At 50.8% G+C, this 12,844-nt stretch overlaps 1 protein-coding gene across 1 annotated transcript in view; it reads right to left on the bottom strand.

The window, feature by feature from the left end:
• Nucleotides 1-12,844, bottom strand: part of CHCHD6 (coiled-coil-helix-coiled-coil-helix domain containing 6) — a 199,877-nt gene that overhangs the window by 67,920 nt on the left and 119,113 nt on the right. Inside the window, exon 5 of the mRNA XM_049766546.1 lies at nucleotides 7,687-7,770. Coding sequence (XP_049622503.1) covers nucleotides 7,687-7,770 — 84 coding nt within the window. The remainder of the gene's footprint in view (nucleotides 1-7,686; nucleotides 7,771-12,844) is intronic.

The raw sequence follows: 12,844 nt of genomic DNA, 5'->3' as shown, positions 1-12,844 counted from the left end.
TGAAAGTGGCTGTGCAGGTGCCCAGAGCACCACATGATGGACTATCTCCTAAAAAAAAAAAAAAAGGCATGGACAGAATACTGTCCATTGAAGTCTGTTTGGTTTGTATTTTGTGCAAATGTTATCTTTCAGGCATCAAGCAAGCCCAATTTGGAAATAGATTTTATCACCAATATTATATCACTTTAGTGATTTCTCACAACTAGAGATAAGAATGCCAGCTCACCCATTTTGCAGATGTGAACTCAGAAAGACCAGTGGGAAACCACAAAACCCAAGGCACCCTCCCTCAATATTTCTGCTCATCCAAAAGTCTGTGACAAACCCTCCTCACTTCCATCTCTCTGTGGCACAGCCATCAGCAGGCAGATAACCGTTCGGCTCAGTTGTCTCTTCCGGGCGAGCTGCCTCATAGGCCACGAAAGCTAAAGCTTCTCCCAATGTGCCATAAAAGGGTCCAGTCTCTGAACTCTCCTACTCAGAGGAGACAGTGAGATGAACAAGAGACTTTATGAAAAGTAGGAAATGAGAAAACCAAGCAAATAATGTCCAAACATTATTTTGGACAAATAATGTAGCATGTACATTTGTACATTTGTATTATGTACATATGTATTTGTACAAATAATGTAGCATGTGGCAAACATGTCCAAATACACATGAAAGTGGGTGTGTGCAGTGAAGATGAAGTTGATGATGGAGGGGGAGAAAACGGTGATGGTGGTATAGGTAAAAGTATTAAGGGAGGCAAGGGTGGGGTGCAGGTGATGGTGAGGAAGGCGATGGGTGACTTGGGGAGGTGGAGCGTAGAGTAACAATGAAGGATCTGATGGTAATGGGGGGATTGGGGGTGGCAGCTAAAACAGGAAAGATTCATTGTGGAGTCTCTGGTGAACCTGCCTCTTGTCCTGTGAGACTGCTGCAGAGAGATGCCTGGAATGAGGGCCCTGGTGATACTATTAACGGTGTCATCTCTGGGGACAGCAAGTCATGGCAGCTCTACCATTCAACCACTTTATATGACAGCAGAACACAGTGGATTGGGTGCCATGTAATATCCTTTATTACCTTGAGCGTGCAAGTATTTCGGTTCCCCTTGTTAAGAGAGAGACTCCCAAGACTCAAGAGCTTAAGTGACTTGATCGTGCTCTAAAGCCATTAAGTGGTGAAAGTTGTATTTCAAACCCAGATACCTCTAGATCTAAAAAAAAAACACAACAAAAAAAACCCCAGTGCTTTTCCATTAGACCCAGTGATTCTCAAACCACTCTGTTGCCCAGGGGCCACCTTCTTATCTATGAGAAGTGATAGATTGGATCAATGGTTCCCACTGTGTTAGTATCTTCCCGTTTCACTGATCACCTTTATTAAAGGGTCCAGGCCCCACCAGCACAGGTAGAAGGGGTCATACTTGTAAATAAGCCATTGGATTTCTTTTTTCTTTTGTTTTTTTTGGGCCACACCCATTTGACACTCAGGGGTTACTCCTGGCTAAGCACTCAGAAATCGCCCCTGGCTTGGGGGGACCATATGGGATGCCGGGGGATTGAATCGCAGTGGGTTCCTTGGCTAGCGCTTGCAAGGCAGACACCTTACCGGCCACCTCGCCGGCCCTGCCATAGGATTTCTAATAGTTCCTTCTTGCATTCTTGCACTGTTCACTTCAGTGCATGTTGCAAGATACGAGATGGTTGTTTTTCTTATGCTGGAACCATAACCATAACCTAAAAAGGATCACAGATGTGCAGTCATTATTCCTCAACTCCACTGGCCATGTAATTCTGAACTCAGTCTCTGGGTGTGCCAGTTCGGAGCAGTGGCCAACAGGAAGAGACTGTTTCCCTGCCACAGGATCCAGGTTCCTTCCCCAGAGGCAGCCAAACCTCACTCTGCCATATCTATGGCTCTGCTCTCCATTCTCACCTCTCCTAGGCCTGTCCCTCTTGAAGGACTTGCTGGCCTCAGCCTAGTGTTCTCATTGGCGAGGCTGACACACTACTGTGTCTGTCCTTGCTCAGGAGACAATGTCTGCTGGTCACTGAGCTACAGGCAGAGGGTGCTGGCCTGGAGTAGCTGAATGTTTCTTCCTTCACTTGGGCCCAAGCTGCTCACACTCACACTAGCCATGTTCGTTGTTGAAACTTCTCGAATGTCTGTCCCTGTTTCTTCTGCTTGCAGCCCTCCCAGCAGCCCTGAACTCCATGAAGGTGCTGGTTGCAGTGTATCCGGCTGTCCTGAAGGACATCTTGAGCTGACAGCATGCCTGCTTCTTGGGTGGGGAAGAGGACTCTCCCCTGCTGCCCACTGACTGCAGAGGGTGGAGGAACACTGGCAGGGGAGAGTAGACACTTGGGTTTCCCAGCTGACTGCATGGCCTGGGCAGTGCATACAGCAGCCCCCGGTGCCTAGTTTCTGCATTTGCTTTGACCTATAGGACTCACTACTGACACACTGAGGACCAGAAGATGTGGTAGCTGACCTCTGGCAGGGATGACATTCTCCACAGTCTCTGGTAGCCACTGTTTCAGGCATACCTGTCTTCTGGGTAGATGACCTTACTACCACTGTTCTCTGTCCCAGGATCACTGATTCTAATGGACCTTCAAGACTGCTCTAAGCCTTTTAAGAATCTCTTTGGTTTCCAGAAGGAAAAGACCCACAGGGTCCCTCATGTTAGCCCAACCTCATTTTCTACCCTCAATACCCCAATGTGCCTATCACCGCAGCCCCTCAGCTGAGGTCTCCACCCAGAGCCCCCACTTTATACCCCAGTGGCACCCAAGTGTGTCAGTGTGTTTGTCCCAACACAGCTGCCACCAGGAAGCTTCTCACAAAAGCTCTCCCACTCCATCCACGGTCCCAGGTTATGTACATGCTTTCCTACCTCACTCTTGCAAGCACTCATCTGTTTGATGCAGACAAGTATCTATTCTCTGCCACTCACTACATCACGGACCTAAGCAAGGAGCCTCCAACCTCAGGACTCAACCAGAAAGGACTTGGAACCCAAGACCCAAAGAAATGATGATGATGATGGCCAGAGAGGTGGCTCAGTGACCAAGCCTTGCATGGGTGAGGAGCTTGAGATAGATAGATTGCTAAGATACATGACAGGGGAATGATGAAGCAGAGCCAGTACCTCCCAACTTTAACAACAAGCCCCACTGAGCATGGTGCCACAAAAATGTGAACCTCATTGAGCAGGGCTCAATCAATTTTTGTCATTACACAAATGGAAGAACAGATGTCAGGTCAAGAAGGAAGCTCAGGGGCCGGAGAGATAGCATGGAGGTAAGGCATTTGCCTTTCATACAGGAGGTCATCGGTTCGAATTCCGGTGCCCCATATGGTCCCCGTGCCTGCCAGGAGCAATTTCTGAGCCTGGAGCCAGGAATAACCCCTGAGCACTGCCGGGTGTGACCCAAAAACCACACACACACACACACACACACAAAAAAAAAAAAAAAGAAGGAAGCTCACCAGTGTCCCCAGGTCACCTTCATCACTGCCCCCAGGGTAGTTGTTGCCCCACTTTCTCCCTTTGGGGACACCAGCCTGCAGGGACTTGCAAACTGCATCGGAATACCCTGGTCTATACTCATGACCTTGTGCCCATCTGGCAGCTCTTGAAACCACTGAGCCACTGTGAAGACTGCCCCTCCTTTCTTACTCGGCAGAGCGGTCTCTGACTGTTCAGACATCCCAGGGACCCCTTGGGGCACACGCCTGTGCTTAGTTCTGCTGACTGTGACAATAGTATGTTCCATCCCCATCACTCACGCACCCCCCAGGTTATCCACCAATTTGCAGTGGGCTATGGTGAGAGGTGAGGTCTGTCTGAGCTGCGGTTTCTGTTAGGGAATGAGGGTCACATGGGTTCCATGCTGAACTGACAGGTGATAGAGAAGTCTTCCATAGTGACATGGCAATCTGCAACCCCATCGCAGCAGAGTCGGAAGCTCGAGTGGAACCAAACTGGCAGAATATGGTGGTGACCTCTACCTGGGTCAGTCACTGCACTGGCCACAGCACGGAAGTGCCTGCACCATGGCCACATGTGCCTGCTATGTGGGCGCTGGGCCCCTTTTGGTACTCTCATCCCAGGGTCAACCTCTCTTGTGCCACATCCAAGCCTTCCTCTGAACATTCCCAGCAGCTCCTGTTTCCTCCCGGGTACCCAGGGGCACTGGGCAGGGTGTGAGAGGAGACCACAGGCTCGGCAAAAGCCCATGGCAGAAGCAAAGAGAAAGCCCAAATAAAGGCCTGAGGGGCTCAAGGTCAGTTGGAGAAGCCTAGGGGGCAAGAAGGGAAACTGGAGGAATGGACCGGGGTGCCGGAAATACAGGGCCCTGCCTTTCTCCCTTCCTCCAGGCCACGGCCTGTGAAGCCGGACCTGAGAAATGCCGTCTCTGCTCGACAGTTGCTGAGTGTGGAAAAAGCGAGACGGTTTTTATAGAGCTGGCAAGGCCTCTGGTCACGGGAGCCATTCGACCATCTGCTGTTCTCCGGCTCCTCCTCCCCGCTCTCGAGCCCACTGCGGGTTCTGTGATCCACACGGCAGGAATCACATTTGTCTGCGCATTCTTGGACACGCCTGGCCCAGGCATTCAGCAGAATTCAATTCCTGGGGAGTGAATGAAGGGCAAAGGGAGAGAAGAAATGTGGAAGGGGAGAGAGTGCAAGGGCAGCTGGGTCTGCCTGTGGCCGGACACCCTCACCCTGCCCTGTCAGCAGTGGCTGGTGGAGGAAGGGAGAACTCAGTCTCCTCCTGAACTGAAGGAACCAGGAGTTGTGGGGGCTTAGACAAATGATTCAGTGTCCCAGTGGTAGAAGGAGGACCAAGAAGCCAAGCATTCAATCTGCTTGTGCCCTGCCCTATGTCTTGCTTGTTCTCGGCCCAGGACAGGTCAGCTCCGTGGACATATTTCTGCTAAAGCGCCAAGAAGGGCTGCTGTGAAGTGGCAATTGGGTGTGGCCCTTGAGCTACGCCAGCAGATACAGGGTGATGTCTCCTGGAGGCACTTGGTGAAGCAGTCCGGGTGCCAGAAGCTCAGCAGCCACAGAGCTGACCACCACGTGTGGGCCAGCTGTAGTAGCAGAACCATCTGCCCGACATGGAGGCAAATAGCTGTGAGCGGCAGCGCCTGGTAACAGAATGCTTTGCTACGGGTGCCTCCCAATCCCTGGCTGGAGAAGACTGTAGGGTGCCAGAACAGGCACCTGAGAAAGCCTGAAGAGACCCAGGGAGGCCCCCTACCCCAGAGAGCAGGCCCTCAGCACTCATCTGGCTGCATGCCAGACCCACGTCAAGGCTCATTTGGGTGCCTGTTTCCCAGAGAGGTGAGAGCAGAGCAGTGTGCAGTCACAGGCTCAAGTTGACCCCACAAGGCCCTTGCACCATGAATCAGTTCTCAAGCTGGGGCTGGCAGAACCCCAGCAGCTCCCTATATGGAAAGCTCGTATGTGACATATGAGCCCCCCCAACCCCACCTGACAAGCACTTTGGGACCAAGGTTGCCCCATGTGGATGCACATGTTCTTTCAGGCGTGTGTGTGTGTGTGTGTGTGTGTGTGTGTGTGTTTTGTTGTTGTTGCATGGAAGGTCCTCTCAACCGTCTACACCGACGTAGAGAATAAAATTGGAAGCAGAGCAGGGTGGCTTCTGACACAAGGAGATGGTGGAAGCCACATTTCCTTCCTTCCCCACCATCATAGGCATGAAATTAGCTACAAAGACCACTGAAACCCTTTTCTTACATGGACACAATCGGGTGGACCACCAGTTCTTTCGCTGCCTTTTCTCCAGCTACCCCTATTTCCCATCTATACTTCTTCCCTGAGGGCTGGGGACAACACTTTGCCCTTAAAAAGTACTCCTGAGGAAGAGTCAGAGAGAAGTCTTCACGCCTCCTCCAAGAAGCCTGCTCACAGCAAGCTGGGCTCTCTACAAGGCCTGCATCTGCCCAGCTCAGGAATGTGGACTTGACTTCAGGGTGAAATGGGGGAAGAAGAAAGAACCCACGAAGAACCCACCTGGCGGGAATTTCCTTCCCTTTGATAAAATGAAGAGCTGGTCTTAAGGGGAACTCAAGTCTCTGGCGGGGGTGAGGGATGTGCAGAAAAGAAAAATTCGAGAAGGAAAATGCTGAGGCCACTTCCTTTCATCCCAAAATGAGTCAGACACACATGCTTCTAGGAGCCCAGCCCTGAGACCGGGAATGGGGGTGGCGAGTGGGGGGAGAATGCATGCACACAGCAGGAGATCAGAGAATTACACACATAACAACAACAACAATAATAAAAATCTGTGCTTGTGAACATATGGGCCACTGTGATCATTAGAGCACGGGCTGGTAGAGCTAGGAGGGGGTTTCTGGGGGGGGGGGGCTGTTTTACCCTTTGTATGATCTCTCATCTCACAATCCCTGTTGTTCATTAAAAGTCTAGGGGCTGGAGAGAGAGCATGGAGGTAGGGCGTTTGCCTTGTATGCAGAAGGTTGGTGGTTCGAATCCCAGCATCTCATATGGTTCCCCCGTGCTGCCAGGAGCAATTTCTGAGCACAGAACCAGGAGTAACTCCAGAGCACTGTCAGGTGTGACCCAAAGCCCTCCCCTCCATAAAAAAAAAAAAAAAGTCATGCCTAGAATGAGGCTGAACCAGGAGGCTGGTTAGGGACCTTTATAAGTGTCTAATGCTGGAGATAGAGCTATGTTGATCAGCACTGCTCACTCCTGTCACTTTCTGCATGTCCAGAAAGACCCTCCAGTAGTAGCTAGTGGGTGTCCACGGAGCAGGAAGGAGCCCTGCTCCTGCCCCAGCCCCGAAGTGCAGAGATGCATATTTCTTTTTTTTTTTTTTTTTTTTGGTTTTTGGGCCACACCCAGCGGTGCTCAGGGGTTACTCCTGGCTGTCTGCTCAGAAATAGCTCCTGGCAGGCACGGGGGACCATATGGGACACCGGGATTCGAACCAACCAGCTTTGGTCCTGGATTGGATGCTTGTAAGGCAAACGCTGCTGTACTATCTCTCCGGGCCCGAGATGCACATTTCTGTCCACAGAAATATGGCTGGTGCCCTCAAGTACACTCTCTCCCCTTCAAAGCTTCCAACCCAGGCGCTTGCCCAGGGTGACCCAGCAGCTCAGGTGTCGCCAGCACAAACGAAACCAACCTCTCTACATCATCCACCAACCCCCTCGTTTTAAGCCATTTATTTGAAAAAAAAAAATCTATTGTGATCTACACATGGAACTGTCCCCACTCTCTACACACATGCACACATGATGCATCCATGCAAGCATGCACACGCACACATAGCAGCAAGCTATTTTTCATAGAGGATGAACAAAGCGTGCGAACAATGTGTCTAAATTGTGTCACTCATTTCATTCAAAGGCTTGTCCTCAGGAAAGTGGAGAGTGCAACCAGGGTGTACTTTGATCTCCCCAACCTCGGGAGAAAAATCGATAATACAACCTTAATATATTTGTATAGCAAGACTCCACGTTCGTATTATTTTTATCCGCGGCAGCTTAACTGAAGTGGGAAAGGTACACTGGGTCACAGCACGGCCCCGTGGGGAAGGGAATTCTCTCTCAAACGGGAGGGGAGTGAAGGGATATAAAGTGCTCACGGCAGCCTTTGAGAGGGAGTGTTGCCCGCTTCTGTTCCGAGGCCACACCTTACCTTCTTCTCAATGTGCCTCAGTTGCTCCTTGAAGAAGGATTCTCTGCGCTTGAGCTCAGCCTCCCGGTTCTCCAGCTCTTTGGCCTAGAGGGGAGAGAATAAAACCTGGTTGAATGGCAGGATAGCTGCAGGAGGGGAGTCGGGTGGACAGATGGACAGACAGATGGATGGCTTCTACGCACCACAAGGATGGGAAGGGCAACAACAAAGGAGGAAAGACCAACAACACGGACAGGCATTGAGATGGCTGGTGAGGGACATTCCCTACCCAACTGTGCACTGACCACTTTAAAGACATTAAGCATCAATATTTACTCAGTGCCAACTGGTCCAAGGACTTCCCATAGCTCCTTCTGGTCAGTTCTCACAGCCCCTACAAAGTAGTCAGAGTCCCTACAGCCCTCATGTTGCAAGGCTGTTTCAGGTAGCATTTGGGGGCATTTTTCCCTGCAATACTTGGCCATTCGTATTGGTCAGGGTCTGAGATCCGGCCCAGCCAGTGCTGCGGCCCTGCAGCAACCAGGATGAATCAGGATCCCAGTATGAACAAAACACCCACACCCCAGACCCCTGAATTGTCCCCAACTCCATGATCTCCACTTTATGTATTAGAGTTTCATGCCACCACTAAGCAGTTCCCAGCCCTAGGCAGAGGAAGGCCTTGTTCCCTCAGAGACCCCAAGAAGCTGGGGAATCATGAGCACTCGCCTGATGAAAACAAGCTCCAGCTCCACCATGCTGAGACGTCCCTCTGTGGCTGTCTCGGCTGGCAGCTCCTTACTTCAGTGTCCCTCTGTGGCCATCTTGGCTAGTGACTCCTTCCCTTCATCATGTCTCCCATGGGGCAGACATTTCTGTGTTGAGTTTCTGAGGTACTGAGTGAGCTGGGACTTGGGGAGAGTTGGGAAGAGGTAGAGGGTCCCTAATGGGCTGGGCTGACTTGGGCCTGTGGCGATGGGGGACTCTCAGACTGGTGGAGCTAGGCCACTTGGCTGTGCCCACTCACAGTCCATTCTGCCTCATCTTTCAAAGCCTGACGACACCATGTGACATCCTAGCTGGTGGGTTCCAAGTGAGGCAGTGGGTGAGGCCTCCAGAGTGTGGGACCCTCTGGATGGCTCTTTACTCAGGTCCGGGGACCCTGGAAGCAGTAACCAAAGCCCTGTCAAAGCCAGTCAGTGACGTGATTGGGGGTGGGGACACACAGTGACTCTAAGTGACATGATGCCATCTCGCATGGCCGCCTTGAACCACACTCTGTGGTTTGCATCTGGTTCCTGCATTTCCAGCAGCCCAGGAAGACAAGCACTCCTGTTTCCCTGTATCATCCGTTTCCCTGGTAACACTCCCACCCCTTGCAGGAAAGGGCTCTGAGGCACCTACAGGAGGGTCATTAATGAGGCGCTGACCACAGGCCAGCCCTGGGGGCTGCCGGGCTTCAGAGAGTGTCATCGAGCCCAGGGGTGCCCACTGCAAGTTGGCTTCAAAGGCAGACCTGGCCACGCAGTGAGTGACCTGTAAGCTGGCACACTCAGCCGTCCCCCTCCTTGCGGCTTCTGCACTTACCTATGGAATGGGAAAGAGGAACTTGGCTCCCGAGGCAGCTGCAAGAATCTCAGAGGATGCCAAGAAGGCTTCTGGAATGCCTGTGGAATGCCAACACTCCGGCAAAACTAAACACAAACAGTGCGAGGGGATGCTGGGGATTTCGGGCTGGCTTTTCAAAGCCCGCCGCCGCGGCAGCAGCCCAGGAATGCAGCAATCCTGGCTGGTCTGTGCCTGGCAGCTTAACCACAGGCGGGCCCCGGGCACTTGGAAGAGAGATGGAGCTCAAATGATGGAGCAGCCAGGACAGGCCTCTCCCGAGAGACTGCAAGCCACTTTCTGGCCAAGACTACCAGCCCAACAAGAAGAAGACATCTGAAAGCAAGTTGTGCCAAGAGGCCAGTGCATGGGCATTCAGCTGCACTGGGGGTTAAGGGAGGGGGGGAGTGGACGAGATAGCTCTCTCAAGCATCCATGCTCCAGAGACCGACCCCCATGTCAAGACACCTGCACTGGACAGAAGCTCCAGGAATGCTTGGCCCTGGTTTCTGGGCCTGTGCCAGCCAGGACACGCTTGCCAGCAATGGACAGCAGAGCAAAGGCTCCAGGCAAAGCTCCCAACCATATGGTTTCCTCAGGCCACACAGTAGAATAATCTCTCTTTCTCTTTCTCTCCCTCTCTCCTCTCTCTCAATTCTCTCCTTTCTCTCTTGCTTGTTCTCTCTCCTCTTTCCTCTCTCTCCCCCTTCCTGCCCTCCCCATGACCACAGACACATTCTTTTATTGTCATGTCCACCTGCAACACAACCAAGTGTTCCCTGAGGAAGGGAGGGATGTTGGGGGATCCTTGAGTACATTTCACGCCCCTCAAATAGAAGGCCCCAAGGTGTACCTGGCTGATTCCAGCACACCCCCAATCTGGGACCCACTCCCAGCACTGCCTACCCCATGTCTCTGAGAATGGCGATGAAACCCCAGGATGGACAGCAGACAGAAGAAGAACAAGAAGAAAAGGGATGTGGAAAATGGGGGAAAGACCCATACCCCAAATTTGGGGACTGGCTGGTTTGGACTGTGTTCAGTTTGGCTGAGATGGGTTTTAGTCAACACAGGCAACTCTGTCCTCACACACAGAGGCTGTGTAGCAGCTATCTCTGTTATGGCCATGGGATTGAGGCAGTAGGGGCAGGTCCCAGCAACTGGTCTGCTGCTTTTTCTGGACTACCAGTCACCAAATCACTGCTCTGAGATGGGTCCTATGTGAGCAGCACTAAAGGGACAGGAGAGATTCTACTCTTCAAGCACTCAGATCCTCGTGGATGAGACAAATATGCAAGCAGATGAATCAGATCATTTCTGGGAGGCATGTTTTTTTCTAGCGAGACATGGAGGGAGCACCGCAGAGATCATGGGAGAGCACTACAAAGACAAGGAGGGAGCACACAAGACCACATTCAGAATACCCAGAAACCACAGAGGGAGCACTACAAAGTGAGCATCCCTGGAGACCACAGAGGGAAAACTGCACAGGGAGGCAGGTCACACTTTCTCCAGGGTGCGTTCCAAGACAGTCTTACTAGGGAAAATCCCGACTGCAGGAACCTATTGCCCGTGCACAGGTAAAATTCCACCATTATGAAGATCTCAGTGGAATATAGTCTCCCACTGGCCACCGGAAAGGCAGCTCTGATGATTCTGTTGAGAAGTGAGTGGCTCAGTCAAGAACAGTACAGCAAAGCCCCCTGTGGGTCCCACTCTGCTCCAAACACACTCCATGGGCAGCTACAGCAGAACTAAAGACCAGCGCAAAAGCCAGATGAAAATATAAACAGAGCAGAAACTGCAGAGCAGGAGGCCACAGAAGCTGGTGGGGGAGACTGGAATAAACTCTGCTCCATGGGAGAGGGTGGGACAGGGACTCCCTTGGGTAGGAGGCTGGAGACCCCATGTGGGGGCCGTGGTTCCTTTTTGATGAAATGGGAGCTTCAGTCCTCAGGGCTCTCTCATGTCTGTCACCTCACAGACCACATGGGAAAAAGTGTCCCACACCCCAGACCAGGTCCAGACCCACATTACACTTCCCCCTACAGGGTCCACAGTCCATATCCCCAATGCATAAAAACCAATACCATCTTATCGAGATGGTAACCAATAAACCCAGAAACTGGGGTGTGAATATAACTCCAGATAAAACTGATGTCATGGACATTATGATCCCTCTCAAAGTTTTGGGCTTTAAAATTTTTTTATTATGTAAAAATGCAAATTGTATGGTGCTTGTCTTTATTGTTGCAATGCTCACTGGATATTTTATTTGATATTTCTTTCTGTATTGTTGCAGTGTTTCAATTACTTTTTTCCTATCCTCTCTCAAACTGAGGTTGAACGCCTAGTCTAGAAGGACTCCGCCCATTTTCAGCCTATTTAATTTTTTACCCCATTCTATTGCTTTTCCTTCCTTCAAACAAAACCACATACTCGAACTATCTAGCTCTGCCTCTCGAATAGAGGGGGAAACAAGGGAGGTACCCGGACCAAACAGATATAGGATCACTAGTAGTAAGCTAGACACAAAGAGAACCATTTATTCTAGCAGCCCAGGGGGTGATGGTGGAGGATATGGGTTGCAGGAAGGAACGGGTGGGGAGGGAGGACAAATTTGGTGATGGGAATTCCCCTGGTTCAATGTTAATATGTACCTAAAATACTACTGTGAAAGATATGTAAGCCAATATGGTCAAAATAAAAATTTAAAAAAATGCAAATATGGGGCCGGAGAGATAGCAAGGAGGTAAGGCATTTGCCTTTCATGCAGAAAGACGGTGGTTCGAATCCCAGCATTCCATATGGTCCCCTGTGTCTGCCAGGGGTAATTTCTGAGCGTAGAGCCAGGAGTGACCCCTGAGCGCTGCCGGGTGTGACCCAAAAAACAAAAACCAAAAACAAAGCAAATACAAGGCAGAACATTATAAATGAAATCCTAGAAAAATCATCTTTATGCTTCAAAATCATATAAAAATCATATAATGAAAGTACTACTTCTTTCTCACCTACACCCCCATTGTATCCCCAGACTCAAGTGCTTTACAGATCCTTTCCTGCATATGTACTTCATGGTTCCCCAATGATAGGGCTTGAGCTTCCCAGACAGAACTCAAGTTCTACTGGGGACCAGAAAATATTAACACTAATTCCTTACCATCATCAATTAAGCAGTGCTCAGACTTCCAAATGACAATGGGGGTTTTAAATGGGTGTCTAAGGTGTTCAAGACGCCAAATGAAACAGGGCCACAGAGCTGGCTCAGCAGGCCGAGCACATGCGTTGCATGTAGGATGTCTGGGTTCAGTCCCTGCAATCCAAATGGTCCCTTGAGCTCAGTCACAAACAATTCTTGAGCACTGGGCACTTTGGTGTGTGGCCTCAACACCATTTCTGAGTGTAGAGCCAGGAGTAACCCCTGAGCGCTGCTGGGTGTGACCCAAAAACCAAAAAACAAAAAATGAACCATATCAAAGTCTAAGAGATATATGACCAGAATTTTTTTTTAGAGTTGGGGGCCCATATCCAGCAATGCTCAGGGATTACTCCTGGCTGTGCTTGGGGAATTATA

Source organism: Suncus etruscus, chromosome 20 (genome assembly GCF_024139225.1).
Source record: "Suncus etruscus isolate mSunEtr1 chromosome 20, mSunEtr1.pri.cur, whole genome shotgun sequence".
In the NCBI taxonomy this organism is placed as follows: Eukaryota; Metazoa; Chordata; class Mammalia; order Eulipotyphla; family Soricidae; genus Suncus; species Suncus etruscus.
The sequence above is the reverse complement of the archived record's forward strand: the minus strand, read 5'-3'. Positions and strand labels throughout refer to the sequence as shown.